Here is a 24,319-nt window from a genome sequence, read left to right on the forward strand (position 1 = left end):
ACCCCCCCCGCCCCCCCATCATTTCATTTCTCCCACCCTGACAGCTTTGCTGCTGAGCACCGAGACTCAGGCAGACAGATGTTCCTCATATGTTCGCCTTGAAAGAGTTTTTTTTTTTCTTTTTTCTCTTCACTGACGTGTGGGTGTAACATAAATGTAACACAGTGGTGATACCAGGAAGTCAGAGGTTACTATGGGGTCTTGACTCTGTTATTTTTACTCTTAACAAATTTCCCTGTGGAACATGTGTCTTTAGATGCCTTTTTTTTCTAAACACTTGGAACAAACTCTTTTGCGTCCATTTGTTTCTCTCTCAACATAATTTCTATTCCACAATAGTTAAAAAAAAGAAAAGGAAAATAAGTGATTTGGATGTTTTTCATTGCACATATCCATTAAGGTAACAACAATAGTCCAGACTCATATTTGATCATTCATATTTTGCTTCATTTGACATTCATCGCTTCACTCATTATTTCAATATTTTGAGGTCTGCAGGTTTTTACACACTCAAAATTAATTATTAGGGCAGAATAAGAAATGGAAGCGTTTAATGATTCTGGTATGTTAACTCAATTCTGTCAAGAAACCAGACTACCATTTAGTTAGTCAAGGGAACCTTCTGTGAGATTTTCCTTTTTTCCTCTTTGCTCATTACTTTAATTGTAATTGTAATCCTTTATTGGAGCTGTCTGCAGTAAAGGAGAGTTATGGTCCGAATGGGGGCATGAGCCATAGAGATATTTCATGATTATTGAAGAAGACGGTCACTAGGTGGCAGCCACTAGTTCGGCCTCTTTGTAATTACTGCTTGGAAAGTAAAATTGTGTGTGCCTGTGAATGTGCGTGCAAGAGAGAGAAAGAGAGAGAAAGAGAGAGAGATTCCTCATTTTTGAACTCACTTCCTGAAAGGGAAAAGTTGAATAAACCTGATTACTTGTCATCTTACTGTCACTTTGCGTCACATCATCTCCAGCGCGAACATGATATATGCTCCGCAGGTGCAAAAAAACAAAAAAACAAAAACAAAGGCATGTCTGAAATGCATCCTTACAGATTTCCCAATAACGTGATATGAAAACCTGTTTTTAAACGACATCAGAAAACTGCACCGTCCTTCGGCATCAAGAGGAACATACAGGATAGAGACGTCCTGTTTTTTTCCCCCCTGTATTCGGTTGTATTTTTGACACATCTGCCGACGAGTGTTTGAAACGTTTGTGGGGAAAAGTCACTCTAAATTCTGTTACTGTGTGCAACATTCATAGTGCATCACATGCTGCTTGTTTCAATGGTTAATGATACAGGAAGGACCCTCCATTTTATTGTTGCTGTGTTGCACTTTTTCCCCCCTCCTCACTCAACCCCTCAGCCAGCTTCCTTAGAGGACTCTGTATGAATTCTCACTGTCATGTCCAAGGACGAGTGGCGCAGGGTCAGCTAATTGCTTTTATGATTATGATTTCACGTCAGATTTATCGTGCATGCTCGGAGCACATCTTCCAGGTCCTGCCGACGTTGCTGGCTTGAATGGGGGAAAATGAGTTTACAGCTTCTGGCTTTGACTTTTTGTTTAAGTGCAGGTCACACTTTTTGACTCATTAGAGTTGAATGCTGGGGGGTGAACCACACAAGCGTTTCCTGTAAAGCCTTTTGTTTTCTATTTCAGTAACCGTGCTTATTTTTTCTCCGAAATGCCACATCCAAAATAGCATTTCTTTGTCAGAAACACTCTCAAGTTTAGAGGTCATCAGCGAGTGGCGACGCGATATGATGATTTTGGTTCTTTCGTGGAACTTTTTCTAAGCCGTAAATCCTTCAGATACGTTTGTTTGTAAATGAATTCAATTTACTTATTCCCCTTAGTGGTACGCCAGATCTATTGGATGATGTTTTGATGATAGGGACATTATTCTTCTTTCCAAACCATGAGGGCCGTCCAATTTCATAAATTTTATTTATTTTGTCACTCATGTGCTGAGTAGGACACACGCTTTTAATGATATCATCGAGGACCCTTTGAAAATAATAATTTATTGCACACAAAGAAGAAAAAGTCAAAGGCAGAAGAAAGAAGGAAAGATATATCACTTTATATTAATAGTAGATTTTTTATATATTTCATGCAGATAGCATTTCATGTCATGACCCTGACTAGCTGTGAGACGTAATCTGACCTCGTTCTGACCCTCTTGCCCCGGCCACATGGTGACTAGTCGCGGAGGCAGCAGGGGAATATGGTCCGAGTAGTTTTCCCAGTGCTCTGAAGGATTTTTTAAGGAAGTTTTAATCAAAGTTCATTTTGAAGACCAGATGTTAAGTCTGTGATTAAGCTGAATTCAATAAACTTTAATGAATACGTTGGAAATTTATTTGTAGGATTTTCCTTTCTGCCAGCAAATTAATGTTAACAACTTGGTAACTGAACTGTAATTTCTTATTCTCCCACAATCTAGTGAACTGTCATAACATATTTACGGAAGAAATGATAGAAATACGACACCAGCTTAATTACAGCACAGTCATTTTGCCTCAATATACTTGGGAAAGTGGCCTTATTGAGCCGAGCTTCCTTTATACTCTCTCTTCTGCTTTGTAATTACTTCAGCTTGATTTATCGTCTTTTCTTTGTGTTTATGGCTGTAAACTGCTCGAGTGAGTAACTTGGTCTGAGAGTGGCTTGTCTCCTTGCAGCGAGGTTGGAAATCTCCCGATGAATCTGAGATGTCTCCGCTGTCAAGACTGCTCACATCGCTCTCAGCCTCCAATGTCACTTTCAAGGCATAATTACACAAGTTGTGTTGATTAGTATGAGAAGCAATTACGCCTGCTTTCCGCTGCAAATGGAGAATGTGATGGCTCTTGATTGACAGGAAGCATCCTGGCCTTAATAAGTAAATGACTATGGTGATTCAGGTACTGAGACCCTTTGATTTGTCAGCATATTTAATAATTTCCCCCCAACCCCTCCACCCCCTTTTGCCTCAACCTCCCCACCACTCCCTGTCTGTCCCTGACCAGCGAGCGCTCGAACGCAGGAGATGTACGCGTAACGCCCTCAGAGCCGAGACCGTTCTGAAGCGCGCTCCCTGCACAAATCCGGTGTGTAAAAAAATTAATAAATAACTCGAATAAAATCCCTGCAAGTTTGACACTCCTATTAGAATGCGTTTTAGCATATCATGCTCTCACAAGTATGGAAATCAGAGGAAAAATTATTTGTAATTGACACTTTGGGGAGCATTTTTTCCTGCTTTTATCTGGCTTCCCAGTAAGTTATTAGCTGTTAATTTGTCGGCAAGCTTCCCTACAGCGCCAGATATTTTTTCAAATGCCGGGATCCCCTCAGCGCATTTGTAACTACACTTCTGAAAATGCTGCCCTGTCTAATTATGTAATATAATACTGCCTTTTAGGCGAGTTTCTTTTAATTAACTAATATTAGTTCTAGCAAAGGGTAAGACGTTGGAACAGCAGTAAATAAAAGCGCCCTCTCTACTATATAAAATACATGCCGTTTTACTGTAAATGTTTTCGATTGTGTATGTTGTTTACTCATTACACTATGCTCGTATATCTAAAGCTTTTACTGTAAGATCTATGTATTTTAGACCTTTTGAATAGCAGCCAAACATTTAAATAATGCTGAAATTTGACTGGCCCTGTCCTCAATCTAATATTTCTTTCTTTGTTAACCACAGTTGGCCTAATCAAGTAATTCCCTGTTTGTCTTAGTAACCCCCTAAGAGTCATACATGCATAAATATAATAAAATAATTTGTTCTTGCACCGCAAAGCCTAGCTGTAATTTATATGGATTGAATGAGCGCCGCATTGTGGAAAAGCACGAGTGGACCAAATGCTCGTTTGTCACCTCTAATAAATGTTGGAATGTAAATTATGAAGTTATGCTTCAGATGTAAATGCACTTTATTCCAGTCCTTTAATGTAAACAGCCCACTCCAATACATTAGAAGGTGGGGGAGGCAGGGCGGGAGATGGAGGGTTTGGGTTGTGGGGGGCTTCGACTAGGAATTTTGACTGTTTTCACAATCAATAACAAACACAAAAGAGCCGAGATGGGGAACGCTATAACATATCTGAAGTCACGTTCATAAATTATTGCATGAAAGCTGGCTTGTAAACCAAAAATGTAAATACATTAATGTTATTAATAATGTAGTGACTAATAGTTCTATCAAGACTGTAATGGCAGTTTAATGGAATATGACAGCAAGAACATATTATACTTCTTCTATTAAGATGGGACCCCATACGACATTTATCAGGCATTTCAAAAACATTCTTTTTTTAAATTATTACTATTTTGTTAAGTTAATTGCCTCTTTCCCCCAACATCTTCTCTTGGAGTGGGGCAACAACTGTTAATGGATATTAATTAATATGTGTCAGTTTTCTGGTTTTGATTAGAAATAATGAAAGCAAAATGGTAATGGGATTTCAGAGTTTCGCAGTGTGTGGCACCCAGAGACCTCTGAGACTAGGGTTTTTATCAGGAGAATCTGACGAGAAAGAGGAGAAAAAAAAACAAAACAGATAATAGGCCTTAAATGAAAGTGACAAAAGACAGAATCTCTGATGAATCATCTTAAAACCAATATAAAACAGAAGACATCTGTTAAACTGTTCAGCTCTCATTAGCCCAATAATGATAAACTGTACTGACTGTAAACGAATGCTTAATGGATGTTATAAAAATGTTAAATCTTGGTTTCAATTGATTCGCCAGTCTCGGTATGATATCATCGAAAACAAGAGGGCTTTTTTTTTTCCAGAATGAAAGATATGCATCAAACGTTTCAGATAAGTTGTCATCTTGGTATTTCTTAATGTGATGTTTGTGATCGTGTTTGCTGTGGCTTTTTTTTTTTAGCCTAAGAAATTGGAGAAATGTGTTTTGACCAAGATGTTTTTCCCCTAAATGAAACCGAAGACACTGTTGCTAAAGCTCATCTTTGTGTTTGTCTTCACAGTTCCACAGTTGTCATCACATTTTAGCAAAGTAACATCAGAACATGATAAAAGTATAGACCGGTAAAATTTCCCTGAATTTCCCCTATGGGGATCAATAAAGTGCTATCTTAAAAAAGAAAAACTTTGTCTGCTCGGTTGCTCGGGCCTCGATTTTAGTTGTAGATGAAAGGATTTCAACAATCGAGACGGTCCGAAGACATGGTATGATGAGCCCCGCAACGAAAACGAAACGAAAAGAGCCCCGCAGTCCTTTGACAGAGTTTTCTTTTGCGTCTTTGCTTACAAATCCCGGTTTCCCCTGCTATCTATGGTCACTGTGTGACCGCTCATCTGTCTATAGGAACCATGGATTTGTACCTCACTGTGTAGAAAGTGGTTTTAGGTATCGTGGGGATGAGAAAGGGGGAAGTCAAGGGGCTTCATCAAATGCCCTGTACTTTTGAAATGCAGAGAGTGGCATTGTCATGTGTTTTCTGTGTCAAGGTCGACAGAAAATGTCAGAACAGGTGTGCGTCTGCTGCTGAGCTGCTTGCCAACTCAGCCCTTTGCTGTAACACGCCACCCTGTGTGACATTATAGTGGTTCACTGTGGGTTGTCTGTTCTTCTTATTCTTTTGGACCCAGTATAACATGCATTTTTCTCCCGTGCCTACATGAGCTTATGAAAAGCTCGAACGGGTTTTCACGCACCAGATTTAATTCTTTGGAGCACCAAGTATGGTTGCTGTGTACAATGATTAGAAAACACTTATTTTTAATTATTGTGATTTTATTTTGCTCTCTAGAGGAGATTACTATGTTACTTTGGATTGATAGGGAGCCCAGCTCTCAATAGATTTGTTATAATGTCCTCTATTCTGTTTCTCCAAAAACATATTAAAACACCACGATGAATGATTTTTGCCAACTATGATCATAAAGCTGACAGTCTGCATGTGAGAAATGCTGCAAAACCTGAAAATTGTGTCTGAACTTTCAAGGATCAGACATAGGCGTGCCTCGTATAAATGACAGAAAATCTCACACTTTGTTACATCAGGGTCTCTCAGAACACTTTTTAATCTTCACTTGCAGTTGAGTCCAATCAATACTTGATTTAGGATGGCATGTATCAATACTGATACTTTGATGCAATAAAAACCACCCATACGTCCATAAAAGTGCTTCAGGATTTTAAGGAGCACCTACAGTAGCAGCAGTAAAAGGATTCTCCATGCAGAATGGCCCAATTTAGATTGTCACATTGTAGAGTAATCACATCACTAACTTACATTTATGTGAATACACATGTAGTGTTTTTATAGGTGAGCTAATGTTGTGATGCGTTCAGTATATAGAATGCACTTGTAACTATCTGATCATGTATTTGTTTTGCGTGTAAAACTCTTCTTCTGAAAAGTCAGCGCATTTTAACGTGTCACCCGGCCTCCACGGGACCACCGATGTGACTCTCACAAGGCCAATGTCAAATGTATCATTCATTCTTCAGTGTGTTGCCTCACTCGTTCAGAAAGCTTCAAATGAAGAATTATTATTTGATTTGACGAGCTGTCGTGTTCATACCGGCATGCTGTGAAATGAGAATAAAGAGAACTCTACTTCTGTGAGCCTGGTGATTGTTGCTTTCTGATGCTGTCAGCGCCACATTCTTTTTATGCTTATCCTGCTCTAGAGGTTAGATTCTTGCTGGCAGCTGGAGGCCTCCCAAAAAGGAGAGTTAGCCAGCATTTTTCTTTGTCACTTACTGAGATCTGGAACAGACTCAGCCTGCACTCAGAAACCCGAATGAAGCTCTTCTGCCTCAAGTTTCTCCCCGTCATTTGATTGTGATTTCATTCTGATTTATCCGCCGCTGTAGATGTGTGGCCCATTGTCTTGGCAAGTGTGTCTAAATGTTTCTGACAGGTCTCAGTGAGAGACAGGCCACAAGGGTAAAGTGCCAGCCTCCCCCCTCCCCCTTTGCTTCCACTCCCGTCACCCCTAACCAGTAGATGGCGATGTTAATCTTCTCTGGCTTACCAGCCGCTTTGACTCGTCTCCCTTAACACCATCTTTTTCCTCTCCACTCCGTGGCATTCGCTGAGGAAAGAGGGGTCTAACCCTGTGCGGAGGGTCATGCCACCAATTCCTGGCCCCCTTTGAAGACCATGAAATTGCTGATCCAAGACGCACGATTAGTGCGTTCAGCCTTTTGACTGGAGAAGGGTTGACGTGTGATTATAATGTCACCGGAATGTCACAATCTGTCTAGTTGTCTCGGCTGAGCATATTCCGATCGCGCGTACATCCAAGAAGTAATAATTTGATCAATAAAAGGACACCCTCTGTTGTCACTGGACCGTCCATTCCGGTTTCATAAGACAATTTGGCAGGCCGGTAGGACGGCTCACACGAGCGAAGCCAACTCGCCCTGTCTTAACCCCAGCTCTCGGCCTCATTTACCTATCACAGGGGTTCACTTCAGGTATCTGTGTTTCGTGTGAATTTCTGAGTGCGTGCGTGTGTGTGTGTGTGTGTGTGTGTGTGTGTGTGTGTGCGCGCACGCGCTTGTGTGGATGTGCCGCCTCAATGAGAAAAGTTCTTTGGATCAACAAAGGAAGATAGGCCTGTCAATGTAAGTTGCTCGTGATGGAAGCGGCTCTCCTCCTGACACCGTAACACAACTTCTGTGGTGTGTCGCTCGGACACAAGCTCCACGTTGTTTGCTGCTGGTGCTGCTTGCATTTTGCCTCAATCAACTAACCGAATGTGAAAGGCCAGTGGATCTCGGCGATAAGGAGGACAGCGTGCAGTGCAGTGGCAGTTTTAAGAAAAGCCTTTGTGTTTCTCTAACCTTTTCCTCATTGGAGTATTTTCAAAGAATCCATGTTAATCACTATATTGCAGTCGGGGAAAAAAAAAAAACGTTATTAAATTGAAATGCTTTTTGTCTTTTTTTTTTTTCCCCTTTATTTTATTGAGCGCCACGTTTCCCTCATTTTTTCTTTTGAATAGTTTTAAATTGATTTGATCAAATAAAATAAATTCATTGTATAATGAAATGGCATTTAAGAAATTGTATTATTTTTAAATCGCTTTTGAACAAAACTTCTCCTCTGTAGCACATTTAGTTTGGATTTAATTTTTGCCAGGCTTGTGTTGTCAGTAAAATTTACAAGTCCTACTATCAGGCACGCAGAGCTGCTTGTCCCAAAATATCAGGCTATTGTCATGCCTCACTTTATATATATATTTTTTTTTTGTCCTTTTGTGATCATGATATTTACACTTGTGTTAAAGTTTTTGTTTTGTTTTCCTCATCAGACAAACTTGACTAGATGTCAATTTAATAAATGACGATACAAAGCAATTTTCAGGTTCACCCTCCAGATCTAAAGTTTTGTTCAGGAACGCCGTACAGAAATGTCAATCCTCCACGCTGAAGAGCACATGGTCCTGTTTGTCACAGAATGCCATCAGTGAATGCGGGGGAAAAAAAAAAAGCTTCAAATTACAGGGAAGAGGCACTGCATTAAAGAACAAAAGAGATCGATGGCAGTACATTAAATTTTATGCGATTGAAAAAAAAAAAAATCAACTAATTAAAATTGATTACTCCTGCTTTGTAAATGTGTTTCTGAATTAAATTATTGTATGAAAACATTTTGACCAATCGAGGAGCTGAGGAAGTATCCATTACTGGATTGCAGCTGAGAAGGGGCTGGAATGTTTTGTGGTGGCTAAGTAGTTTGTTGTGCTCCACTGCGACTCCCCTCTTGCACCCCCGCTGCTAAAGTGCCACGGGTTAATCTCTGATGACCCTCGTCTCTCAGAGCAGCCCCAGACTCACGGTGGAGGCCTTTTACCTGAATTAATAGGAATTTCGTGGGATATAGAAGTATTTTTTTTCCCCAAAGTGGGTAAAAGAGAGGTGTCACCGATGGAGTCGCTGCTCTTTATTCATCGAGGCTCTCTGGGCTCTCAGGGCTCCGCTGGGGATGTCCTTATCTAAACAGTCATCTGTCTCGCCAGTTTAGCAAGGGCAACCCCAGGCTGCACCACTGACAGTTGCGCGTTAAGAAATGTCAGGCCCGGCTTTATTCAGTATGTCTGCGATGAGTTTTGATTTGGCCGGATGCCACATGTTTCTCGTCAGGTTTAGATCTCGCAATAAAAGAAATACTTCACATAGTTCTCGCTTGGTCATTTTTTGTGAGAGGAAAGAAAAACATATACTTCATACATTTCATGTCAATCATGTTCTTGTCTTTCTTCCAGATCTTCAGACGGTGAATCATTTAAATCTTGCAGTATAATTAGTAGTTTCAAGAGTTAGTTTCCCAACTCAGCTCTAAACACTGAATCATGAATTTATGTAATCATAATTTTACATTTTAATTGTTTAAAATCTTTATATGAGCGAACTTGATCTTTAGCATAATGTCAGTGCTGGTTTATTATCTTAATTATCTGTACTCACAGTTTTACAGTTTGATAGTCCTTGGCAGATCAAATGTACTTTAGCCCCCAGTGTTTCCTACTGCTGAACCTACTCAACTTTTCCATGTTTGTGATGACAGTGCTGATAGGGAAATGCTGCTGAATGGAAAGTTTGGCCTGCACATGCAGTCTTGAAAAAAAAAAAAAGCTTGATTTCTGTTCGCCCCCCCTCCCTCCAAAATTGCATAATCCCTGTTTGATGTCATGATTGTTGCCTTGCCCATGGCTCTGACACTGATACAGCGCCGTATGTTATTTTTAAACCTTTGCAAAGAAAATGTCAATCAAGTTTTCCATGACCCATTTCGTCTCCTGAAATGTTAACACTGACCTTCTTAAATTTGAAATGTAGGAACATATCAATAAAAAATAACCACATTCTTACAGTAGAACACACAAGAAAACAGAAAAGACTGTATCTGACTTTCACTGCCAGCGCTGCTTCAACAGGTGTTAACATTTACTTGATCATGCAAGGACGCAAATGTAACCTTTGTCTTCTTTAACATTTAATTTGAGTTTTGAGCTAGATTTTTTTTCATTTAGGCTTCTCACACCTTTCCTCAAAAGACAAGAAATGAAAAAGGCAAAATTTTGCAGCGCCCGCCTACATGATTGAACCCTAGCAGCACTGTAGATGCAGCCCGCTGTGTCCGTATGACTGGATGTGGCACTGCTTCGCCAAATGATAGGCTCTGCACCTCACTTCCTGATATCTCTCAGGGTCAATAATTCCCCATAGCTGCTCCCATGAGGCCTTGCTTCAACTGCTAAAGGTCATATTAAGGCGGGAACAGTGTCACAATTAGAAGGCCGTTTAAAGCTCCTCTTTTAAAAAGATTAAAAAGCACTGTTGGCCACATCAACCGGCGACAAAAGGAAATACAGTAATTGCATTAAAACTTCATTCCTTTTTAGCCGGGCTCTTATATCAGGAAGGTATTGGGTTAAGTCATTTAAGACAGCTGCTCCTGATAGCAAATCATCCATGAAAGCACCAAATTAATATAGAGCTTCATTTTTCACCGTCTCTCACTTTCTCTCGCTTTTGACCCTCCAAAAGTGTGTTTGGGGGGAAATCCGAAACTAGCCTAACACAATTTTTGTCCATGTCTATCAGTCTATTATTATATCAGGAGCACTTCTCCACAAATGTACAGGCCAGGGCAATTTTCGAATTAATTGATTCACACTGAGACTGATCCTGTACTTGCAAATGATTTCCTCCCAAGCCCCTCTGTTGTACCTTCTACCCAAATTGTAGTTTCATCATGCCAGCTGAAACCCTTCACTGTTGTGTTAAAATTCTATAGTTTTTTTTTTCTCATTGATTAAAGAATGGCTGAGTATAGAGCAGTAAAATAAAATTGAAGCAATACAGTGCTTGTCATTTTTTTTTATGTGTTTTCTCCATGGAAGATGTGTCTTAAAGGAAAACCACAATATGTTTTTTCTCTAATCCTAATCCGAGTCCTGGGTTGGGTTGACACATGAAACTAAATTTAAGCATTAAAGCTAATACAGACCCTTCCGATACCTCAATAAAAAAATTGATAATTTTAAGTTTCTGGTTTTTTTTTTTTGTTTTTTTTTTCTGGGATCCAAATGCCATCACTAAATGCCTAAATTTGACTATCTACCCTATAAAAGATAGTCATTCAAACACTTCAAATCATAAATCCCTCTGTCTTGCTGCAAAATATTCTCAGATCCTCTAGCGATACTGTAGTTAAGTGCTATTACTCGGTGTATCTTAAATATACAACTGGTTACAACGATTTCCCCTGCTTTAAAAACAATGCGGTTCGAACATAAATGGATTTCGCTCTCATTTCTCGCATGTCAAAGTATCACGGTGGTAATTTTCAGACGAGTGCAGTGCAAAGTCTTGTCCAATTCAAATTCAATAACACTGCTGTAATCTTGTCCGCTCATCAACTTCACTCCCTTTAAGTGTGTTGGTTAATGTTATCTCTTCCTGTGATTGAGTTTTTGCCTCTTTTTCAGCTTTACCTGACACTTTATTGGTTATCTGGTTTGTAAAGGTTATTGCTCTTATTATTGAGCTCTTCGATGCATTTGCGGGGTTAGCTTTGCAATGCAGTTTTTTTTTTCATTCATTTATTTTGTTTCAACCAGAAACCATTCACGAGTTTTCTGAACAGAGTGATAACAAAGTTTTGGTTTTTTTTTGTTGTATTTCTAATGTCGACCCAAATGCATCTTGTACTGTTATCCATCTTACCCCCTAAAAGCTCAGTAGTATGCTACCCAACACTATAACTGAGATGATCCATAAGTCAATAACAAGACAAGCCTGAAATCTGTGCAATGTGGTTATAATTGATTGAGATGTCTGGGTGGAACTTGTGCGAAGCTTCTATGTCATCAGCTAAGAAGTGCACTTTTCCTTTCCCTGAAGATTTACCACTAACCAAATGGACATGTGCCTCATTAGTTTGCCGCTGAGCTTGCTTTGGTCCGTACTAATATGTTGTGCTTATGTCTATTAACATTGCCACAATTTTTTGTCAATATTATTCTATTGCAATGTTAAGGAAATAAAAACATAGTTTGCTCATTCAGCATATTCCTGTTCTATTAGGTCATTCGGTCCTTACAGCATCGCCATTACTCTCTTATTTACCGGAATGAATATTTCACTATTAGATTTCAGCGTGTTTATTATATCTGCTTTCTGCCTTGACTTTGAATAGTTCTGCCAGGTCACTTGCTCGAAAGCAACGAGAGCCTCACCGGCAGCAGAATGATTTTGTCTTGTTATCAAAGAGATATTTTCTCTGCGTTTTGACTGGATCCTTTGGCCCCGAACATGAGGAGGGGGCTCACCATGCAAATGGTTTAATCTGCTTGTCACAATGAAGGTTCCGGGTGACTGACTTTAATAAGCCTCAGCATATAGAGATCCAGGAAATTCTGTAGCCCTTGTGTACATCAAGGTCATGCTAGTGTCACAGTGAAAGTGCAGATTAGTGTTCTAAATACATTCTGGTTCCATCTCTTGGGATAAATCTGACAAACTTGGATAAAATTCACGGTTGCATTTTCAGTGCCGCTTTTCCACTCGTACTTTTGCACACGTACAGCTACCGAAATAGTAAGGTTTCCCTTACAAGAGTTTTGAAAAGTCCAATTCGTTTCTCAAGGGCCACAAAGTGGCCTTTATCGTGATCCTGTTCCTAGAAGCGTTTGTCGCAGAAACTGAGCTATTTAAACTGCCACACCCACCCACTGGACAAGTTTAAACTGCTATTCTTTTGGATTGAAACATGTTCATACTATATGCAATGCATTACCCAAAATGAATTACCACTGGCAGGGCGCTCAATCACTTTGTATCTTTCAACACTAAGAGAAAAGAAGAGTAATCAAAACCTTTCAACCTATTAGAGGGATGACTTTTACAATTGAATCACAGGGACCACAGGTGCGATAATAAGTCATCTAAACCTTCCCTCCGGTGTGTTTCCCCTTTCCCCGCGTTCTTACATATTTATCTGTTTTAGGAGGCGCCACTCATGGCGCCCGCTTGAAATTTACGTTTTAATGCTATCTGAGTAACTTCTTTTTTTTTTTTTTTCCCTCCTCCATCCAGTGCTTGGAAATGCATACCAGGGTGGAAAATTAAGGTGCATCTCGAAGGAAAACATAATAGAATCGATGAAAGCAGTGCACTTAAAACTTCTGATGTTCTGATGCTATTTAACGTTCTAGTGCATTAATGTTTCAAGTCATTACAACATTCAGGCTGGGTGATTTGATCATGGCAGGTTTTTAACTGGAAGAATTACAAAACTTTTCAGCCTCGGATTCTCAAGTTATTAGTTACAAATGATCACCTCTGCATTAAGTATAGATTTTCTTTCACTGCGCACTTAAGAATGGAAGTTTGTCTTTAAGAGGGTAATAGCAAATTAAGCTCCATACTCCATTTGTCCAGAACTCTTGATGGGCTAATTTTATAACTGCTGATTTGGTCATTCTCCACATTTAGCTTGAAAGCGTTCAGGTGGTCTTTCACTTTGCTGTTGGGTGTGTGGGTTTAGGGGTTTAGAGGTAACTTTAAAGTACAACATTTTAATTGCTGTCTGGAATTATAATCAACCATTTTCTTACATGTTTGTATTATTGTAAGCATCACTGGTTGCACCGCTTATCTGTTTCCTCTCTTAATGAAATTATTGTGAAGCTTTAAATGACATCTTTCTTTTCCAGATTGCCACTGCTGTCAAATTTCTACAAAACCAAAAAGTACGTCAAAGTCCCTTGGCCACCAGAAAAGCTTTTTTGAAGAAAAAAGGTAAAGGACATTTATTTTGTCACACCCCTGATATGGCCCCCAAAACTGTATTTGAAACCCTTTTCTTTAAAAAAAAAATGTAGGCCATACATATGTGCTTTTTTTCCTTTTTTTTTTCTTTTTTTTTTTTTAAATTGCTGGGTCAAAGGTTATGGTTGTAGCTCTTTTCCCTGAGGGAAGTAATAGGGGTCGATTTAGCTTCAGAGTGCATGATTCAGGCCCTGTGAGTAAATGACACACCAGTTGGGATGCTCCTTTGGGTTCAGGAAAATTAATATTGACTAACTCCCTCTGCATTTTCAATGGAATTATCAATATTGCCTTCCAGCATTTTAACCCTTTTACTTAATTTAACTGTTATTGTAAATTTGAGGCGTGACAAAGGGAGGTTTTCTAATCTGTGACGGTAGGAATGTTTGCTCACTGCTCAGTTTCTGTGCAATTTATCGAGATTATTTTCGACATGTGGTGCAATAATGTTTGAGCAATAACACTTGGAAAAAGCTTTATTACTTTGAACTCAATTAAGTTTACCTCAGATAAACTCTGGTGATTCTTCCTTTTTTTTTTTTTTTTGCATGTTCGGTACTTATGAGACTGTATCACATCTGCAGTGCTGAGGGACTTTGCTTCTAGCATTAGAGTGGCCAAACAGTGAAAAGTGAGCCTAAAAGCTCCATGACAGGGGAAGGTAACCTGAAACCAAATCCATGGCTGCCGGCTGGTCAAACACACATCTCATGTGGCTCTAATGACTCTTGATATCTTTTGACATTTCTTCTTTGTCTTCGTCTCCAATAATCGACAGCTGAGGAATACTCCAAATCTTCTCTGGGCAACCTTAAATATAACAGGACTCATCAATACCAAATGATGTCATACTCTTCTTTTTCCTTTTGTTTGATTTTCTCTGCTGTTTAAATTATGTGGCATGTTAGAAATAGCTTTCTCCTACTGTACTTCATGTACATAAAATATGCATGAGGCTTTAATGTAGATTTATTTTGGAAAGTTGGTTCAACAATAGATCTAAAAAAGAATCCCCACTTTGAAATAGGGCATCGATCATAGGGATACTGATGATAAAGATTAGATAAACTAGAGCAATGAAACACAAAGCACAGAACACTAGACAGCTCCACTGTATGTAGTGCCATACAACAAAGAAGCTGCCTATCTTAGTCATCCGTAAGTAAGCTTTGCCGATTTGTTTCAAAGAATCTGCTCACCTCAGCCCTTTATATATTTGTAGAAATGCCATTTTCTGTTCAAACACACACACATTCTCTTTTTTCACATTTGTTTATTTTAAGGTACTGTGTCGGGGAAGGCTGTCTCCATAGGAGCCTGCTTGATATTGGATTTTGGAGCTGATAACATTATTACTGTGCAAACCAATCTGATATAGATACATGTTCAAAACAAAATGAATGTACAAAACATATGGAATTCCACAATTTGTGCTTTATTGGCAACATGTATTTAATTATCACGTCATTGAATTTTAGCAGCATTTCAATGTAGTCATGGTAGAGTTAATGCCTAATCAATATACTGTCAAATAATTCATACCAACCAACTGCACTGGACATCAATTTGATATAAGATCTCAATTTAATGTCAGTAAGATGTCAAACAGAAGTGAAATATCACTGATTTAGTAAAATCAGAATGATGTTAAAGTTCACTTTTGGCATTTCAAACCTCAATGTATCAGTGAAAAAACCAATAGATCGCCATGTTGATATATAACTATAACGTTTTCATATCAGCCGAGACATTCAGCAGTACTAATTGATCTGTGAACCGCCGATACGGAATGATTAAAATTATCTGATGATACTTCGGTCTGACTCGAGCCTCCCCTTCCATTTTTTGATGTTGCTTAGTAAATGCAGGTGTTATTTCATGAATACTTTAGTTATCATGACACCGAAGGTCCAAAGTCTTGATTTATGAAGTCAGGAGTAGTATTTGTTATGCTTGATGAAAACACTTTGTACACACTGTTTCTTAGCTTTTGCATTGACAAGATCTCTCATTTCAACAACACCTTCCCATAAAAAAAAAATAAACCAAACACGAGGCCAATATTATGACTCGCCCTGTTTTTGTACCCAGTCTGTGTTGTCCTCTCAGCCATTTGACCTAGAAACTCAATCATCCTCCTCCTTCCAGTCACCACGGCAAATGTGCCAGTCTTAATTTCTAATACAGTTTAATGTCATATTTATGTAAATACTTCTGGATTTTACTTTATATTAACAGCCAGAAATGTCAAAGCACACATAAAATGAAACAATACCATCTCTCGGTGGAGTGGAATTTAAATTGGATTCCTCTTGCTGCCAGTATTTACGCTGGACAGCTGATGAAGGGGGAAATAGGGCCCACTTTGATTGCATGTTGCAGAATCTTTACACAATAATCTTGCTCCTGCATATTATTTCACTGCACATTTGAGCCCTAATCTGCAGTGAAGGATGTCTCAATGGTTACATCGCCCTCTTTTTTAAGGTGATCTTAATAGTGCGGTTTATTTCAATATTCATTGGAAAATATAATTTTCTGTTTTCCTCTAACTCCCAATTTCAGGTTATGAATTGGCAATTATGCAGTCCAATATTTGTAGCTGACCTTCTTGAGTCCTTGTTGAATCAACTGGCTGATATTGAAAGTACACTTTACTTTTCTTGGATATAACGTAAAAGCCGATATAATAAAAGGTGCTATTCCTTTGTTTTACAACGGAGTCTGGTAATGAATTGCATTTAATGTCTTGCTGTGGTCTTGAGGCAATTTAATTGTATTTGTTCAGTGCCAAGATCAAGTGAATTTTATTGTGCTAAAGTGAAATATAATGTGCCACCAACTCATTTAGAGAATTGTACCTTCTACCACCTCCACAATTACAAGGTGCAACAACTAAAGTGTTGAAACCCATTTTGCCACCACAATTTAGCCCAGACAATTAGCAGTTACATACATAATTGGCAAAAAAAAAAAAAATCGTATTCTCAGGACAAAGCTAGCGCATTTTCCAGCTTTCAGCACATCATTTTGACCATGGCCCCAAAACTATCATCGCTTAGGTGCACCCAGATCTGCAAACTGCCTTCAGTTTGTGTGGGGGGAAGTAAAGGACAGAGAGTTGTTAACATTGTTGTATCTTGGGTAAATTCCGAATGCCAAACAAGCACAGGACATTTTCTATTGGTGACACCTAAATGATGGCTTGACTTATTTCTTTTTTATGTTGTCCCAGTTGTTATTGAGTTGAATAAATAATGCTAATAGATTTCACCCTGAGTGGACGGCCTGTGATCAAGGGTCACGGAAAACACAGGTAGGCTGTTGGTCTATTACTATACCTGGTATGAAGGTAAGGCTAAGGATAAGGTTCATCATTCCAGATATTAATAGGGTGCTGTTTGAGAGTGGGGTTATGCGACTCACCTCTCGGACAAAAATGACAATGACCAAGGCCTGTATAGAAGGTAAAGGGATTGATGTGGTTATAAATTACTCCACGGCGCCACCTAGCCTAGGCCTTGCCTACTTTGTCATCAGTACAAGGCAATAAAGCAGGGAAATGAGAGCAGAGTCTCTTTTTTTAATACATAAATGAATACTCTATGAGAGTGGTCATTATTTAGGGTGTAACATTTTCAAGCAGTTGTACTAAACCCAATGACATGTAGTAGTTCCTTTACCATCGTGGCGTCAGAAACAGGTTGCGCTCGACTTCGTAATAACCCATTGACCTCTATCTATTTATGACCCCTGCCATGCATCTTTTTATAAATACGATATTCAAAATGTAAGTAATGTCCCTCAAGGGCAACTTCATAATTCAGGCCGTAGATGAAAAGGCGTTCGTCTTTTACCACCCAAAATATTTTAGTAAGCAATTTTTATAATTGGCTGTCCTGCCGAGGTCTTGACCCATAAAGTCCAGAAGTGCCAGAATTGGAGAAATGGATTTAATGTAAGAGCCTTACTGCCTCTTTGCCCTTAAAAAAATGCCCAGAGAATATGAGCCACTGAAAATAGAGCTGTAAATAACCTGACGAGCAATGGGTTTTCCTTTAAATAAATACCGATCAGGTTTATGTTGAAAGACAATAGAAAACGTAGCCCAGATATGCAGTTTACAGTATTTATAGCTGTAATATCGAGGTGCCAGCACCGTAATTTCATGCCCCAATGAGAATGGCAAGGTCAAAGCAAATGCTTTGGCTGAGCATCTGCTAATACGGTGACTCATAAACAGGCACTGCGTGTATCAGGTGCACCAAATAATACAGTATAATGAAATACAGAATAGCTTTCCATTATTGTTCTTTTTTATGGTGTCGTCATTAGGTGTAATTTATGTCTTAAAAATTCATCTCCACACAGGTCGATCTGAAATGGGGGTCCAGGGGTCATTCCACAGGTTTTGGAACCTCTAATAAATTTCGCAAACCCTTTTTTCTTCTTTGCCTTTTATATGTAAAACTCTTTTTCACCTTGTTGCCTTTTCTTTAGGATCTGAGTGCGCTTTCATTTGCGGCTTTCTTCACCTCAGCAATAAACAGATCAGAGCCTACAGCACATCTTGGCAAGCTATAATTTGTGTAGAAAACTGCTTTAGGAATTTCCATGTATTTTATTTTGATGCATAGTTATTAACAAAAAAAAAACATCAAAGATATAAACAGCCATTAAGATGTACATACATTAAGTTTGATGATGTCCTAAAGGTTTTTGCTTGTTTTTTTTTTTTTTTTTTTGCAATTCAAGGTGAAAGCAAAAGCCCGAAACATGTTTTTATTGTCATTCGGTGAAATTGAGATCCTTTCATGTTTCACTCAATAGTCTGCCACCATGCAGTCTGCTGTGGTCAGATGAATCAGGAGTCCAGGGACACATTATTGCTTATTTGACAGTGCAGTCTGACTGCACAAACTCAGCACATGGCGCTCCCCACTTCCTGGCACTCAGGACCTGCTGTAGACTAAAGGCCGGCCAATATTTGCCTTCAATTATTCAACAAATTTCATGGCCATTTAAGGTCCTTGGAGCATTTAAATAGGTGACGAGAGGGACCTCCTCTTGTCATGAGAACTGTGCTAGATTATCAGTGGGTGCTTCTGGGATGCAGCTTTATGGAGAGGTGAAAGTGTGATTTCTAATCTAGGGTCAGTGTGCTGTTTGGATTTGAATCCCATGGCTGCCGAGTGTCAGAATTAAGGACAACTACATCAGTCATCTTGTCTATGCTATCCAGTTCACACGTGACGAGTACATTTCTGTTTTTAAATGTTCGAAAGGCGACATCAACACTTCATGAGAATGCTTCTGTAAGTTCTGAAGACCAGTCCGGGTGGCAGTATCCGTGTTATTTCGAAGTACCTTTGAACGGCGACTTATTCTTGAAAACCTCAAGAGCCATTACTTGAAACACAACGATATTCAAGTTCTTGCTGATTCTTAATGAATGGAAAGTGCTTATGCTGAGAATTTAATTCTTCTGAAAATAATGTCACTAGAGAGGCTGCGCCATTAATGGACAAACAGGGAAATTGCTCAAAGAGGTGATGTAAAAAAGTAAAGCTAATCACTGCTCATGGTGGGTTTTCCATGTTAAATTAAACAATGGCCCTCAACGTCTATAAAGCATAATGCATGGACGTTATTGTCTTTAGCTTTCTCTTGTACGTTTTGATATAAATTGTATGCTATTTTGCATGTAGTTCATAAAAGTTATGATCCTCTGTTTAGCTGTGAAATACTCATTAAAAGATGGAAGCCACAACAGTGACTGGATATAGTGCCTGGAATAAACCCTTTTTTTGCCACATAAGAGATGTTCATAAGATTTTTTTTCCTCTTCCCCTCTGATTCTCCATCAGGGACCCCTTTGCAATTTAATCATCACTAAAATCATTAAAAAGATCTGAAGATTAAATTATATTGGCATTTGCAAAATTATGTAATACATTTACATCACAATGAAGAAATTAAAATAATGCATTTTAACTGTCAGGGGTGTATGAAATCTACACATGGGAAATCTAACTGGAGAAGTGGACAGACTTATTTTCTGTGCCTTTGGTGGCAGTTAATAGGCTTGCAGAGTTTCAGATTTCATTGAGTGAACCTCAGTGCACTATCTGCCTTGATGGATGTCCCTGAATCAGAGGCTCTCGATGGAATTTCGGAATTATGAAATGAAAATACATTTTTAAAAAGGCTTGGCAAAATTGAATAAAGATTTAACGTACTTCCTTAAAGTCTTCCTGAATGACTTGTGGGGAGCTTCGGAAGTGCTTCACAGTTCGTAATGATAGACAAGGAATCTTTTGGTGTTTTTCCAATGTCTCAACAACCCTTACCGATGTTCATAAAGGTTTGTCTCTTGATTCCAGGGCTGACAAATGCAGAGGTAGAGTTGGCCATCCAGCGCTCCGGCAGCGTAGAAGTAGAAGTCCTGCCCCTGACCCCTGTAGGATCCCCTCATTCACCTAATGCACATCATCTGGCTACCATACCACACAGTGAGTGCGCATTTCTTTTTCTTTCTTTCTTTTTTTTTTTCTTTGCTTTGTTTTATCTTTGACAGTGACGGTATGGGGGTTCTTTCTTGGATTTTTTTTTTTTGTTTTATAGTCCGTTTCATTTATAGATCTTTATCCAAAGCAGATTTGATATGAGAGGTGTTCCTTCTTTTTATGTAACGTACACCCACTTAACTGCATTATTCATGATCCCAAATACAAAGATCTTTACACAATAGCACAGTAGTATTATATGCCAAACAGCATTTGCCTTGATTGTGGTCACAGACACAAGGAATATAGCATTACATAGGACAAGCACATGAAGTCTCCCTTACCATTCTGTTTCGAGTGGTTCCACTCTGGCAGAACCCCACAACATATCCTGTATCTTTATTACCTTATGAGGTTATGAGTGCTGTCCACTGATTTACCAATGCAGAATGAAGTCCACGTAATGCTTAACCCATATGACAATGATTCCAGATGTATTCCACCCTCATTTATTACCACACTGTCCTTGACTCCCCCGGCATCTCATGTTTTGTAATGAAAGTGATGTTGATGGGATGGCCATGTAGTTAGGGAGACTCGTGGCTCTCTGTCCATAGTGGGGGTTTTATATCAAAACGGCTATAAGGGAGCTGCATAATGAGGTGAGAGCGGGGAGTCTTGTATGGGGGGTCATGCCGAAAAGAGGGGGCTACCTCCCTTTGATGTCCTTGTTATAGGGACGGTGCACGGGGACCCGCATCCATCTCTGTCGAAGTAATGGATACTCTGATCTCTATTTCCACACGGTAGAAGGACAGGAAGGCCTCCACTGAACCCAATAAATTTGAGAGGAGATTGGAAAAACGGGGGATGGAGACCACAGATCCATAGCTTAAGTGACCAAATAAAAAAAGGAAGATGGCTGAATGGAAGTGCAAGGAAAAAAAGGAAGAGACAGGAAAAGAATGAAAGGTCCTAAAAGGGAGGGCAGCAAGTGAAGACCCCAAGTGATGCAGTGAGTCTTACTCAGGGTCAACCACCCTTACCAAGGACTCCCAGGCCTTTCAGAAGCACAGTATTCGGGGATAGGTGACATTCTATTGCAGCCATAATGTTGATGAAGACCCAAATTTATGTGGTTACCATATGGATGTTGGGGAATGATTCAACATTTTCGATAGGAAAGGTTATAGGTTTAACCCTGAATGCTGCAGTAGCGATGAAACATGGCCTTGTGTAAAGAGAATAAAATAACATTCACCTTGAAAATACACTGTGTAGTTCAGTCTGAATGCGTTGTTCTCTTTTGATTTGCATGTCAAATCACGTAACTGGTAAGTCAACATCAATAAAGTTTCAGTCGAGCCAGTAAAAATACATCATTTCCATTCAAGCAGGTTAAGTCGGACCTGTTATATAATTTCATTGGTGCAGCTTTGTAAGCTACATGTTTTCCCCCTTCAGAGCCGCGCCAGAAAAACAGCTCTTATATTCTGATGATCTTTTTGTTGTTAAGTGACATTTTCAGCTGAATGCCTCGCTTCTGTGGGAAATTTCCACCTTGACAGACAGTTGGCCTACCCTTATGACAGGCTACACAATAACAAGCTTTCACCTTATCTGTCACTCAGCAAAACAGTCAGCAGCGTCTCAACACAAACACACACTTGACTCAGTTACTATTTTTCTGTTTTAGCTGTTTAAAGTGTATATAGTCCATTAGTTTGAGGCCACACCTTAAATTTAGTCATCCTTCATATAGCAAGATTATGAAGGTTTTCTTTATACACAGACTTGTATACTTATTTTACACTAGATGATATTTTCTATTAAAAAGATGGTCAAATAGATGAAATTATGGTCTTTGGATGGATAGGGTGTCATGGTATCCATAAAACATTGAAAAAAGAAAAAGAAAGGACGGTTTGCCCGGTGTTTTTGATTGGTGCTCATGTGTGCATCTGTAGGGGCATGTCTATTGTTTTATATATATGTTGCAGAGTGTGTGTGTGTGCGTGTTTTGTCTCCATCTAATCATGTCTGTCTTAATATGTGCCATATTGGTTGTTCCAATATTTTGTTTCCTAAATCTATCTTTAAGTCAGTGTAACTGACAAGCCTCAGACAACTTGAACATTTTTTCTCCATCAAAGACACACTTTAATTTGATCCAAAATATTGAAGGGATCCCCAGTTACCAATTATGTTGCTATTTGATCAAGATTTGTAGCAGGCGCATAAATACAATACTAAAATCTCTCTAAATAACTTAGTTTAGATACAATTGCAAAAAGCCTTTCACATGAAAGCTGCCAATGTTGTTTATGTCGCAATGCTGTCTGGGGAGTGACGTCATGTGGTTGCATTGGGTTCTGTCCCATTAATTTTAGCCTACGGTTCCAAAACATGTCACCTGTGCTATCCTTTTAATTTGAACCCGAGAGAGACCTGAGGTTGGAGTAGAACGCCGAAGACAGAAGTCAAAATGAGGGAGAGTCTGTTGTAAGGAGCTCTACTTTTTTTCATCAGCTGTTTACTGTAGACTTACGGGCCGCTGTGTTGATGGACCAGATGACTCGTCATCAGCGTCCTCCGTGATCATGTCGGTGCTTGGTCTTGTGTCATCAGATGGAACCTCTGCAGTGGTAGATTGTTGACATACTCGCAGGAGAACATCCAGCGTCTGCCAGTGGCATTTCTTCGCGCGGACGTCACTCGTTTCCTGAGGACCTTTTATATGCTTGTGAAACATAACTGTAGGCACGGCATTTGGCTTTAGTCTGTGTTTAAAACTAGCAGCATCCGTGAGCTCTTTCAGCAGCTTAGGTCGGCAAAATGCATCAATTGCATCCAGAGAAGTTAGGAAGTTGTGTATGTGCACGAGCAATCTTCTTCTCTCTTGGAAAGCTGTGTAGACTAACATCACATGTTTCCCTTGGACTGGAAATTTCACCCAAAAGAAGCATAATGTGTCATTACTACCATATAGTCTGTTCCATATCCTGCAAAAGTTCACGCTAGCGGAAAGCCAAATCACAATGCAACCAGTTTATGTCATCAACCCAGCATGCCTTGCACTCGTAAAACAATGGCTGCACCTGTAGGTTAAAATATGTGTTATAAGTTGCAATTTAAAAAAAAATGAGAACTTTTCAACCTTTTTTAACAACATATTCTTGTTTGAGACAAACATACTTATGCTAGTTAGTCCCCTCAGGTGGAGCTCTCTTTGATGAAACAATAACGTATCAAACAAATAAGATCTGCAACCACACTTAAACCAAAAAAACTTAAATACATGGCAACAAGGAATTAACTTTCTATGATAATCTGAACAAGTTCTCAGGCATACAAGAATATCATGTCTATAAAAAAGGGAGAACTGGATTATATCAGCCACTCCCTGTCAAGTAAAAGGGTCCTCTAACTCGTACCTGGAATGCAGTTGTTTCCGTTTAAGGTCTTGCACCTCAAAGGTTCTTTTTACCTTTAAGGGTTTTACTTCTTCACTGCTTTATCAGTGAAATTTATGGAAATGGAATAAACAAGCTTCAAGATTGATTTGAAGAAATTCGTCATATTAATGGCTGAACTTGGGGAAATGAGACCAGCAAGATGGCCATCAAGCAAATCACTGATCAGAGATATTAAGCCTCATCATTGGGCATTTAAAAGCACATTTAGCAAAGACATTTGACACACTCATTGCCAGTGTTTTTATGTGTTGGAACACGAGACACACCACTGCCCATTAACCAACCCTGATTTTTTTACATTTTTTAAAAGCTACTATGAGGGCTATTTTTTTTCTTTTTTTGAAAGGTGTTAAGGTAGGCAGATAAATTGCATATGCAAACCTTTTTACCCTGTACACAAACATTACATATATCATTCAGCTTTAATAATGTTGCAAAAGGGAACACCACATTATGTTGTCAGTAAAAAAAACAAACCAAACAAAGATACCCTATTGCAAGATTGAGGTGAA

The 24,319-nt window shown here is 39.2% G+C and overlaps 1 protein-coding gene across 1 annotated transcript in view; it reads left to right on the forward strand.

Annotated features, from left to right (window-relative positions):
• Positions 1-24,319, forward strand: part of pex14 (peroxisomal biogenesis factor 14) — a 46,754-nt gene that overhangs the window by 4,768 nt on the left and 17,667 nt on the right. Inside the window, exons 3-4 of the mRNA XM_086141404.1 lie at positions 13,711-13,795; positions 20,209-20,337. Coding sequence (XP_085997530.1) covers positions 13,711-13,795; positions 20,209-20,337 — 214 coding nt within the window. The remainder of the gene's footprint in view (positions 1-13,710; positions 13,796-20,208; positions 20,338-24,319) is intronic.

This window comes from Fistularia commersonii, chromosome 34 (genome assembly GCF_037954325.1).
Source record: "Fistularia commersonii isolate RoL2024-O1a breed Wild chromosome 34, RoL_Fcom_v1.0, whole genome shotgun sequence".
NCBI lineage: Eukaryota > Metazoa > Chordata > Actinopteri > Syngnathiformes > Fistulariidae > Fistularia > Fistularia commersonii.